The sequence below is a fragment of the Mesoplodon densirostris genome, chromosome 11 (genome assembly GCF_025265405.1).
Source record: "Mesoplodon densirostris isolate mMesDen1 chromosome 11, mMesDen1 primary haplotype, whole genome shotgun sequence".
NCBI lineage: Eukaryota > Metazoa > Chordata > Mammalia > Artiodactyla > Ziphiidae > Mesoplodon > Mesoplodon densirostris.
In genome coordinates, this window is record NC_082671.1 from 69,947,862 (window position 1) to 69,960,741 (window position 12,880).

At 45.3% G+C, this 12,880-nt stretch overlaps 1 protein-coding gene across 1 annotated transcript in view; it reads left to right on the forward strand.

Moving 5' to 3' along the window:
* FAM227A (family with sequence similarity 227 member A) overlaps nt 1-12,880 on the forward strand; it is a 74,499-nt gene that overhangs the window by 15,191 nt on the left and 46,428 nt on the right. Inside the window, 7 exon segments of the mRNA XM_060113808.1 lie at nt 2,654-2,702; nt 3,191-3,202; nt 3,343-3,419; nt 5,068-5,214; nt 9,514-9,615; nt 10,112-10,216; nt 12,469-12,592. Coding sequence (XP_059969791.1) covers nt 2,654-2,702; nt 3,191-3,202; nt 3,343-3,419; nt 5,068-5,214; nt 9,514-9,615; nt 10,112-10,216; nt 12,469-12,592 — 616 coding nt within the window.

Genomic DNA, 12,880 nt, shown 5'->3' on the forward strand with positions numbered 1-12,880 from the left:
TTTACAACAATAATGTATTTATATGTCAGTTCTGTGGTTTTTTAAATGATAACTTTAGAAGCAGGAAAATGAATGAGATTATCCTCCCAGTAGCAGGATCTGGTGGCTTTTCAAGGCTGCCCAGCATCAGCACAGCTCCTCGGTGTTCTTCACTGCCACTCAGCACCAGGACAGGGCTGGCAGGAGCAATCGTGGATCCTCATGTGACCTGGAGGAAGCATCTTTCCTGCTCCTCTGCGCAGGCAGCTGGTCAGACTGGCAGATGCTGGCTGCCTATTGCCACCAGAGCCCACCCCTGGGCTACCCTGCCCAACCTCTGCTGGCTGCAGTGTGCCCTGCCCTTTATACGTCAGGCCTTGACTGCATGGCTGCTTTTCCCACATCAGCACCTATAGCCAGACTCTATGCTGCCCTACCACATGGCACCTAGCACGTACCTGGTGTATAAGAAGTGTTTAATAGCTGTACAAGCAAATGAGTGAGCCGCCTCCTTCTGAGACCCAGACAACCCCGCCCCCGCCGACTTCCCCCACAGCCATGTCCTATTTCTATTCCTTCTCCCATGCCCTAAATGTGGGTTCCCCCCCAGACTTTGGCCGTGAACTTGCCTAGCTCTTCTTTCCAGTCTCCTTCCTTTGGGAGCTTGTTCACCCACTGTCACAGCTTCACCATTCACTCCAGCAGTAGGTGTGTTCCTTCCTCTCCCGATAGGCCACTGCCTCTGGAAAGGCCTTCCCTGCACCCTCAGCCCAAGACCAGTGTAGGTGCCCCTTCGGGGCGCCCTTCTGGCATCCTGTCCCTCCCCACAGCAGCACCGATGACCTCGTAATCACCGGCTTCTCCCTGCTAGTCTCTGAGCCCTTGGAGGGCAGAGACGGGCTTCACTGCTCCCGGCTGCATCTTCTCTTGGACACCAGTCCGGCACCTGGCTTTTAGTAGGTGCTCAGGGAAGATTCGTGGAATGAATGATATGTTTGCAAATTCTATCTTCTTACCTGTATTTCAGTCTCATATTCCCAGCTACCTAGAGCAGTGATACCTAAACCTAGCTGATCATCAGACTCCCTTGGGAGCTTTTTAAAAACTAAAAGTGAAAAGAGCCAGGCACAGGCCTGTGAGCTGTGTATGCTCTCATCTGAATAGGTACAGAATATCTCTAGAAAGCTGTGCAAGAAACTAAGGGTCTTGGGTGAGCAGTAGGAAGGAGACTTTTTACCATATTTGATTTTGTACCATGTAAAATATTTATTGTTTTTTAAATTTAAATAGAGAACAACTCAGGGGCCACAATAAATAAGCAATTCAGAACCCGATAAGGAATGATGTTTATTCCAGATTCTAATGAATCTGTATATCTGAATACTTCTGCAGCAAGGCTGGTCATCAGCCAGGTTTGGGAGCTGCCTTCCCAGGGAACAGCCCCACCTGTAGGTCCTTCTGTCGTCTCAAATGCAAACTCAGGTCCCATCATTCTTGCCCTAAAACTTGATTTTCCTCCAGCGTTCAACTATCTTTTCTGTGCAAATCTTGTCCATCCTTCCGGGCCCTGACAATATCAGCTACAGTGACATCCTGGCAGGTATCAAAGACATGGCTGTATCGACACACACCCATCCGATTCATTCATCCATCATGCCTTCTCTAGTGTACTTAATTGGAGTGACAGTGTTGATGCATAGGCTTAGCAGTGTGACCCCTTCCCTGACACGCACACACACCTGCGCACATTCCAGTACCTTTAGCTCATCTTGCAGGCCAGGGCTGCCAGTTTAGGAGAAAGGTGGGGGAAGGCTGGAGGGGCATTTCACAGTTTATCAAGCGAAGGAGAGATGCCTCATCCCTTGTATTCCCAACACTCGTGCCCCGCCACTTCTGGCCACTCCTCTGTGACTGCTCCAGCCCATACCGATCTTACTCCTTTGAATCCTAAACATAGCAGTTTAGGACTTAATTGTTCCACATATGTTGATTTGGTTCTATGAATAGACTGTAAATTCCTTGAGGGTGGTGAAGACATAATCATACTTTAACTTTGTTTCCCAAGCTCAACGCTGGGCTGGTTGACAATCAGTACAATTTGCTGGGTCACTGACATTCATTTTCCTTTCCTCCCTTTTTGGCAGGACTGGGGGTAAGAGGAGTCAGAGATTAAGAGAAATCTCTTGAGAGGTCAGGGGTATGATGATTAATAATAATAATAGTTACCCTTTATTGAGCAGCTCCTATCTGAAAGCCTCTGTGCTAGTGTTTTAAAGCATATTAAATTCTTTATATCTTATCCTTATAAGAGCACTGGGAGGCAGGTATTATTATCCCCCTTTACAGAGGTCAAACAGTAGCTTGTAACCTGTGGAGCCATGATCAGAACCCTGTTCCCAATCCTGTATTCCTCAGGAGCGTAGCCAGGAGGAGGGGCAGGTGAGAGAGCGTGGAGGTGGGGGACATATCGGTGGTGACACTCAGGGGGATGAGGTCAGTGACACAGATGGCCACCAAGGCCCTACCACCTAGTGGGAGACAGCAAGGCCCTGCCATGAACTTTGTTCCATGCCTTTTGCACACCAGCAGGAGAAATGGCCTACTCCCGGACCCCTGCCCTCCTCTAAGATTTGCACTAACCCCTAAAACCCCATTTCTTTTTTGGTTTTTGAAGGCAATTGAGAAATATGAGATGGAGAAGAAGGCTTTAAAAGGAAAGAGAAGTCGCAGCGGCTTGGGAGACAGAAGAAAAACTCCTTTCTTATAACCTTGATGGCGTTTTTGTGGGGTTTGGTTTTTTAATATCTAAAATGTAATTGAGTACGAGTCTGGAGTTTCAGATGAGGATATTTTTAGCCTCTTCTGAAAGAGCCTTTAATCTGACTTCTTGGCATAGGGCAAGGAAGCAGGGAGGGACAACACCATTTCCAGACGACCTGTATGGGATACACTGCACCAGGTGCTTTCATACGTATCCCCCTGTTAAAGGTTCCTCACGCCCCCTACCTGTGAGGCAGGTGCTGTAGAAAGTGTTTTATAGATGAGAGAATAGGCTTGGGGGTAAGGGAACAACTTGCCGAAAGCCACACAGCTTGTCCGCGGCAGGTCCTGGATTCTCCCCAGCCTGACTTCAAAGCCCACGTTTTATCTACTCCTCCTGGCTGCTTCTCTGGCTCAAGCAGTCTAATCAAATGAGGGGAATCTTAGTAAGTCAGCAACCCAGGTGAGATCTAGGGAGACTAATAGTGTGCGTGTCATCTGACTGCTCAGGTTGAATGAAAAATCACAGGTATGATTACCACACAGCAGTGGACAGAGCCCGTGGTTACTCACATCCTATTTCTCTTCTTCCCTACTTTGCAGAAAAGAGAGAAAGAAAATCTCAGTGTATTTGCAAAGGCTCAGAATCCAAGATTGTCAAATCTTTCATTATCAAAAGGGTAAGGGATCTATTGCTAGGTCTGTTTCTGCTGGGCACAGACTAGATTTTATTCCCAGGGAGGGGACTGGGTGGTGATTACACAGGAAAATGGCAGAGTTCCCTTTTTAGAGAATCTTAAAGTATTTTAATAATGCTGGAATTTCTCATAACGCCTCAAAAAGGTAGAATGAGGAGTGTTCTAGAGGTCATTTGTCTGTTTATTTTTAGAACTCAGAAGATGTTTGCCCTTAGAAACAATGAGTTCAGATTCAGTTCACACAGCCACAGTGCTGCGCAGCTCCGCGGGGCCCATTCCCACAGCAGTGCTGGTTTTGTCGGTCACTGCAGATAGCCCGGGACGCTGGCAGTCGGGAACAGTCAGAGGACGTGTCCAGCATCAGGCAGCTTTTCGGTGGCGGAGCCCTGCTTCCCTCTCAGATCCTCGGACCTGCGGCCAGGCTCTCTCTGCTGCCTCTGCAACCACAGCCTGGCCCCGCCATACAGCCGCCCCAGTTAAGATCCTCCTGAGCTGGCTCTTTAACTACCCAGCTCGTGTGTATTCAAACCTTGAAATGCTGGGGGAACACGTTATCCTTTTTTCACTTTTTAGCCACACAGCATAAAGCCCGATCTGCATTGAAACTGTCATACTACCCATGATGGTGGCTGAGCACATTTAAATGTCCTGTCCAAGGCAGGACAGCTAGTAAGTGGGGGAGCTGACATCTGACTCAGAGTCAAAGCAGTTAATCACTGAGTTCTTCCATCGGCAAGGCCACAGCCCAGTTAGAGAGGAATTCAGTCCCTCAGAGTGTTTCCAGTAGGTGCCTTTGGGGGTGGTAATAGGTTTCCTCTTTCTACTTTTCTGTATTTTTACATTTTTTATAGTCATATTTTATTTTTATTCTAAAAATCCATTTAATGTATATGTTAAGAACCATAGGGATAGTTGTATCCTTTGATCTAATAGTGCCATTTTGAGAAATTCATACTAAATAAATAACTCCAAAGGGGTGAACCGTATGCTCCAAGTTACTAATAAATAATATTAATTTGAAGTGATCGGTGAGTAGTTAAATTAAAGCAATCTTGTTAACAAGATATATTATTTTAAATGATAAATTTGAAAACAGTGTAACAATGTGAAAAATCTAAAGTTAAGTGGATAAAGCAGGACATAAAAGTGTGTGTGTAGGGCTTCCCTGGTGGGGCGGTGGTTGAGAGTCTGCCTGCCGATGCAGGGGACACGGGTTCGTGCCCCGGTCCGGGAAGATCCCACATGCCACGGAGTGGCTGGGCCCGTGAGCCATGGCCGCTGAGCCTGCGCGTCCAGAGCCTGTGCTCCGCAACAGGAGAGGCCACAACAGTGAGAGGCCCGCGTACCGCAAAAAAAAAAAAAAAAAAAAAGGGTGTGTGTACATATACGTATTCTAAAATGATTGAAGTAACATACATATTTGTATACATGTGCTCAAAGCCAGAAAGGGAAAGTGGAAATAATGTATATAGGTGTTTGGTAAGGGGTGCTGGGATCATGAACGCACTCTATAAAACACTCTGTCTATAAGGTTGTTATATTGTCTCCGTGATAAAAAGGAGCAGATACTGTATTGTTTTAAACTGTCAAAATGATGGACCCCATTTTCGTATTCTGCTTTTTTCTTCAGAAAACAGCAGACAAAAATTTGCTGGCAGAGCTGTACCAGTATCCACAGTTTGACGACTCTAAGCCAAACAACCTTCCAAATGGGGTGGACTTCTGTGACATGGTGGGCAATGTGATCCAGGCTGAGAGAAACCCCCTTAGGGGCAAGGTGAGGAAAGAGAGCGGCAGCCCCTCTGTGATATCCAGCCAGCCTCACACCAACCTGCACGGCAGACACAACGGTCCCAGTTTTACACACCAGGAAACCAAGAGTGGTGGCAATTAAGTTGCTGAGGGCCACACAGTTTGCAAGTGACTGAGCTGAGATTAGACGCCAGGCCCACGCTTCCTCCAAAACCTTCATCCTTTCTCCCAGACCTCTGGTCTCCCAACTACCTGTTCTGATCATGTATCCTATTAGCACAACATTTTGAGTTCACAGCCTCATGATATATATTTCTTTATAAATGATATATGTGTTCTGTTGTCAGTCATGATGTTGTATATTGGTAAATTTCATTTCTTTTTTTTCTTAATTAGACATTAGTTAGAATATTTACTTCCCATACCCTGTGGTACCCCTTGGGGTGAGTCACGCACTTGGAGAGCAGTTCACACTGGGTTCCTTAGGAAGGAAGGAAGGAAGGAAGGGAGAATTCGAAGGCCCTGAAGAACCTGTGTGCATGTGAAACGACGCTGGCCACTCAGGAGCTGGGGGATAGTTGTGAGGAGTGGTGGAGAGGGGAGGAGGCCCAGAAAATGGTCTCAGCAGCCTTACAGCTGTGCCTCATCGCCCTTCACGATGGCACAACTCCAGGGTCCCCAAAGAAGCTATGACATTGTATCCTCAGCTCCTAACTAGTCACCCCTACCCCCACTCTTGGGACCTAGCTTTTCAGTCTCTTCTATCTGTACTTCTCACTGCTGCTTCAAACCACACCCCCATCTCTCCCTCTTTCTTCCTCTCCCTGCCCACCCCCATCTCCTCCTCCCTCTCTCCCTCTCCCTTCTCTGCCTTGTTCTCCCCCTCTTCATGATTTTTCCCTGCTACCCTCTCTCTGGCTGTGTCTCTACCTCTGTTCCATCTTGCATTCAGACTTCCTAAGAGCAATAATCTGTTTAGGCCAGTCACTGCCCAGTATGACAATGGTGTCTGCTGGATTTCCAGTGCTGGGCTCTGGCATGGACTGCAGTCAGTAAGCTGCCTTTCACCAGGTGCTGGTCCCCAGGGCAGGCAGTGGTCACCCTGGGATCAGGTACCTGATCCCCTGCTTTCTTTTTTTTTTTTTTTTTTTTTTTCTTTTTGCGGTATGTGGGCCTCTCACTGTTGTGGCCTCTCCCGTTGCGGAGCACAGGCTCCGGATGCGCAGGCCCAGCGGCCATGGCTCACGGGCCCAGCCGCTCCGCGGCATATGGGATCCTCCCAGACCGGGGCACGAACCCGTATCCCCTGCATCGGCAGGCGGACTCTTAACCACTGCGCCACCAGGGAGGCCCTCCCCTGCTTTCTTTATCAGAGAGGTGGAGGAGCAGCAGGCCCTCAGAGCATCACATTCTCTCCAGGACAATGTAAAAAGATGTTCCCCACATGGTTTCTGTGATAGCAAGGAACTGGAGGGCAGTACATCTATGGTGGTTAAGTAGCTCTCTGGGCTCCAGTTTCTTCTCCTATAAAATAGGGATAACAGGGCTTCCCTGGTGGTGCAATGGTTGAGAGTCCACCTGCCGATGCAGGGGACACGGGTTCGTGCCCCAGTCTGGGAAGATCCCACATGCCGCGGAGCGGCTGGGCCCATGAGCCATGGCCGCTGAGCCTGCGCATCCGGAGCCTGTGCTCTGCAACGGGAGAGGCCACAACAGTGAGAGGCCCACGTACCGCAAAAAAAAAAAAAAAAAAAAAAAAAAAAGGGATAACAATAGTCTGTACCTTGAAGTATTATTGTAAAATTAAATAAGATAATATACATAAGCACACTTAGCACACTGCTTAGTAAGTCCTAATTGCTCAAAAAATGGTAGTTTTTATTATCAATGTTATTAGAAAAATTTAATGGTCAATAATAGAAGGACAGTACAGTCATTTTTGGTTTATACATGATGGACTACTTAGCCACTACAATGAATATTTATGAAGAGTGTATTTTAACATGCTATGCTATGTTGTTAAATGAAAAACATCGGTATATAAAACGCAGTACAATGTTACATAAGCACACACAGGAAAATCTGGGGTGAAACCATGCATAGCTATCACTAGCATTCTCTGAGCAATAAGATTGTAGTTTTTAAAAAAAATTTTATTGAAATATAGTTTATTTACAATGTTGTGTTAGTTTCAGGTGTACACGATTATAGTTTTTTCTTCTTCCTTTTTCTATAATTTAAAAATGGAAGAAAGACCTTTGGAAATTGATGGTGTGTTTCACAGATCCACCATTCCTGTGAGACCTTCCAGCCATCTTTGCTGCCCCTGATAGGCCCACTGGCCCAGCCACATGTGCTCTTGCTCCATTTGCTGTGTGGGTGGCCCCCAGGACAGTGACTACTATGCTACTTAATGTCCCATTTTTCAGGTCCCCCTGGGGACATTTTCCTTAGACCTTAATCCCAAGAAAAACTGTGCATCTACTGGAATGTTTTTAGTCTTATAACTGATGCTGGTTCCTGCTTTTCTTTGGCTCCCAGGAAACCCAAGGCAGATTTGTGCCCTGCCTTTAAAAGGACCCTCTTCCATCCTGCTCAGGGGCCATCCCAAACTTTTACTTGCCTCCTCCTGGGATTCCTTCTCTCAAATATCTGTTTACCTGTGAACACCTTCAGGGCAGGGACTCTCCATCAACTTCCCGAGCACCTAGGTGCTCGATAAATATCTGTTGAAGAGCTGAAATGAAATCTTTTTGAAAGGAAGCAGGAGTGTGAATAAATAAACAATAAAGAACTAGCACACTCTTAACAAGTGTTGCCTAAGTGCCTGACACTGTTCTAAGTGAGTATGTATGCTTTGTGTGTGTCACTCATTCATTTAACCCTCATAGCAGTCCTAGAGGTAGGGACTGTCGTCATCATGATCTCCATTTCCCAGATGAGGAAATTGAGCACAGACAGTTTCAGTAACATTGCTCAGGGTCACGCGGCTAATAAGTTTAAGAGCTGGATTAGAATCCAGGCAGTGCGGTTATCAGAGTCTGTGCTCTCCACCTCTCTGACGATACTGCCTCTCTAAGGAAACGTGAGGAATGGCAGAAAAGACAAAGCCAAGAGCAGGGCTCAGAGAGCTCCTTACTAACTAGGGTGGCTTGTGTATCAATGCACCATGACCTCAGCTTCTGTAGGCTTGAAGGGAGTGCCAAGGAGTCTTTCCCTTTGCATCCAGGATGGGAGCAAGAGAGAGATCTCTGCTCCTCCTAATGGTAAGAGGAGAGGCAGCCTTACCATGTCTCTGGGGCCAGGCTGCCTGCTTTTGAGCCTCCCAGGCTGTGTAAGCTTAGGCAAGAATCCTAACCTTTCGATCCTCATTTGTCTCTTCTATAAATTGGGGATAACAGTTCCATCATCCAGCACCAACCGCAGAGATAGATGATGAAAAATAAAGTGAGATAAAGAATGAATGGCATAGCTCAGTGCCTGATACATGGCAAGCATTCAACAAATGTTACATATTATTGTGGTAGCAGCTTTGGAGTCAGGGAAGGTTCAAGACCCAGTTTAGGACAATGAAGCCTGAATTTTCTGCCTCTCTGAGTTCACTGATAATTCTGTTCTAATTTTAGAACACCATATGCTTACTGCTAACTCAGCAGGATTTCATGGTCCAGTGATTTGCATCTGTATAATATCTATGTTTGTTGATACTGATTATTATTGAATGAACACAGATGACAGCATGGAGCAACTGCCTAGAGTTATGGGTTCCGATCCTGGCTCTGCCACTTGCTGGCTGTGTTGCTTTGGGCAAGAGACTTCAGCAATATGTTTATTTATTTTGGCCGTGCCACGTGGCTTGCAGGATCTTAGTTCCCCCACCAGGGATCAAACCCGTGCCCTCAACAGTGAAAACGCAGAGTCCTAACCTCTGGACCTCCAGGGAATTCCTGTGACTTCATCAGTTTAGTCCTCAGTTTCCTCATCTGTGAAATGGAGATAATAACACATGCCTTGTATGATTATTATAGGGGTTAAATGAGAACATGTAAAAACACCTGGCAAGGTAAATAGTTGGCACTCACTGCAAGGTTAGGTGTTTTTTTTTTTTTTTAAGTTGACCCCAAAGTGTGTTGACTCCAAAGATGTCTGGCGGGGAGGTGGCGTGATTAATGACAATAACAAGCCATGGAACATAGGCGGAAAAGCAGGTTTTGAGTGGAGATGATTATGAATCTGGCTGTGGCTCCAGGTAAATTTCAAAGAATAAATAAGTAAATAAACAATAACAATAGCAACAATCATGTGAATTTTGTTTCTTTTCAAGTCTTTCTGTTCAGATAGAGAATTAGAGCAGTTTCTCTCTTCTCCTTCTGTAAGAGCCATGTGGCTGGATAGCTTCTGGTGGATCTTTCATGAAAGGTACCAGGTAAATGAAAATCCGACGGCTTCTCTCCCTCACTTAAGTTATTTTTCTGCGGCACAAACCCCAGCCTCTTTAACATGGACTGTAAGCCCTTCTGATTCCACGGACCACCCCGGCAGCCTCATCTGTCACACCCTATCCCTTCCCCACCCATGCCTCGTCCATACACTCTGGGCTGTAAACATTGCACCACGTCCTGCAGCTCCCCAGAGCATTAAGAACTGGTCCGTGTCACATGGCTGGTCAATGGCAGGGCAGAGAGTAAAGTCAGGACCTCCTGGCCCCGAGTTTGGGTGCTTTCCTCAACATTCTACCTCTCTGTATGTGTTTTATAGATCCTATAAAACAAATCAGTATAGTATTTCATAAATAATATGAGATTAAATACCTTGAGAATAAGATTCCTAAAAATGAGAGAAATACTTAGTTAAGATTCCCAGTCCTTGGCAGCTTCAACAAGGGGCTCTAGTAATTCCTTCTCCGTTTTTATTCCTGGTAGCCAAAGAAGGAAGTCCAGAGCAAGCTGTTCGACCGGATAGCCCAGCACTATGCCTTTCTTTTGTCTCGTGAATCCAGGTCCCACTATGAAGAGGCTCTCTTAAAAGTGAGCATCGGGCTTCCCTGGTGGCGCAGTGGTTGAGAGTCCGCCTGCCGATGCAGGGGACACGGGTTCGTGCCCCGGTCGGGGAAGATCTCGCACGCCGTGGAGCGGCTGGGCCCGTGAGCCATGTCCGCTGAGCCTGCGCGTCCGCAGCCTGTGCTCCGCAACGGGAGAGGCCACAACAGTGAGAGGCCCGCGTACCGCAAAAAAAAAAAAAAAAAAAAAAAGTGAGCATCAATCGCTGTTTAGGAAAAAAATCACATTGGATAGCTATCACTGCTAGTGCCAAGTTAATGCCCTTAATGTGCTTTCCATAAGGGAGTAATTAGTAAGTTGTGATGTATTCATATACTGGCTTGTAATGCAGCAGTTACCAAAAATAAGGTATATATACTGATAGGGAAGATGTAATGATGTATTTCAAGTGAAAAACAAAACTCCATGTTAGAAAAGTTATATGTATATGTATGTGTGCCTATGAGTAGAAAAGTCTGGAAAAATATTTACCAAACTCATAGCAATGCTTATTATCTCCAGGGAATAAGGTTATAAGAAGCTTCCTTTTATATTTTACTTATTTCTATAGTATTTAAATAAGCATGAGATTTTAAAATTATGAATATACATATGTACTTTTTGTATATGTGTGTATGTACATGTATACTAAAAGGGTTGCTAGAAGAAAATATAAGTGAATATTTACATGATTTGGGGGTGGGGAAGGACTTTCTAAATATGACCCCAAGGGATTAACCATAAGAAGAAGACTGATTTAACTATATAAATTATTTAAATTGCTACAGTCAAAGTTAAAAGGCAAATGAGAAACTATGCAAAAAATACTGGTAACATATATGCCACACAACATAAAGAAGTCTTACAAATCAATAAAAATGGACCAATGGACAAAGTACATAAACCAGAAATTCACCAGGGAAGAAACAAAAATGGGAGAAAAAGTTCACCTTTGACAATAATCAAGGGAATTCCCTGGTGGTCCAGTGGTTAGGACTCTGCGCTTCCACGACAGGGGGCGCAGGTTCTATCCCTGGTCGGGGAGCTAAGATCCTGCATGCTGCGTGGTGCGGCCCTCCGAAAAAATAATAATAATTGAAAATACAAATTAAAACAATCCTTTGGTACATCTTTTTACCTGCTAGATTGCATAGATTAAAAAATGTAATTCCCAGTGTTATGAAGGACATAGAGAAATGGCACTCAGACAGCCTGAGTGGGAAGTGAATTGGTACAGACGGGCTGAAAGGCACTTACACTAGTTAAGTGTCTGCTTAACAAGTTGCTTAGGCTTTCTGTGTCTCAGTTTCATCACCCATAAAATGAGGATAATAATGCCTCTCTCGTTGAGTTGTCCTGAGTATTAAATGAGATGATGTTTGTAAGGCATCTGACATATCACCCAGCACACGATAAGCCCCCAATATATAATAGCTGCTATTATTACTCTTATTATACCATCTTCTGGAAGTCATATTTGAATATATAGTAAAAGCTGCTTTCATTTACGCATTCAACAAATTTTTTTATGCATTCAACAAATTTTTGATTGCTTAATATGTGCCAGACACTGAGCTAGCTTAATAAATAAATACAATTATTCTGCATAATTTGTAACGCAAAGTCCTAGAAACAAGACAATATGCACAGATGCTGAATGTTTAAGTAAATTTTGATATGGTCACTCAGCACAATATTATGAAGGTCACTACTGGAAAAAAAAATCCCAAAGAGTTTATAGTAACCCGGGGAAGTATTTATGTTATGATGTTAAATTAATAAAGCCAGATATAAATGTATAATTTGACCTTAACCATAGTTAAAAAGCAACAACAGTACCACTTATGCACAGAAAAGGAAAAACAAAACAAAACAGGAAGTAGGACTTAGTATTATCTCTGGGAGACAGCAAGATGGGTATGTCAAATGTACTTTGTCATCTTCTGCGCTAATCTTTGGCCAGGTTGTAGAAGGGGCTGAGGCACAGACCGCATGCAGAGGAGCTGGGGGAGGGGGGTTTGCTGGCCAACGTAGCATGGTGTTTGAGGAGTGGTCCCCAAGTAGGGTAAGGGGTCCACCGAGATGTGGGGCAGTTGCAGATAGAAATTGCTTCCCTCGTGAACAGGAAGGCAGCACGGTGTCAGGTAGAGTGTTTTATCACAGGTCCTTTCTGAAGTCAGGGGCTCTTTTCTGGGTGTGGAAATGTCCAGAATATTGCCTGAGCTCTGCTTGTCCCCCAGAGGTTGCCATCACTTCTGAGTAAAGCCCTGTACACCAGCTTCTGCTGCTGCTTCCCTCAGTCCTGGTTCAGCACTCACGAATTCAAGTCTGACATCTGTAACACGATGAGCCTGTGGATTTCAGGTGAGAGGTAGCTACTTTCTCCTGGGGAAAGCAATTCCAGAAACACGTCTTCCACCCGAGCCCAGGTAGGTTCCTGTTTGCTATCACACCTCTTCATCGAGGCAGTTGTTCTTTTCTCTCCTTGACAATAAAGAAAGTAAAGTGTGTGGTTAGAGCCCGAGGATTCTGCTCCCTCAAACAGTTCTGAGACATTCCTAGTCCCCTTTCATCCCCAGCTGCATCGGCAGGGAGCAGGTTTTGGCACAGCCCTGTTAGTTAACAATGTGCTGTAGGCCGATGGACCCAGGA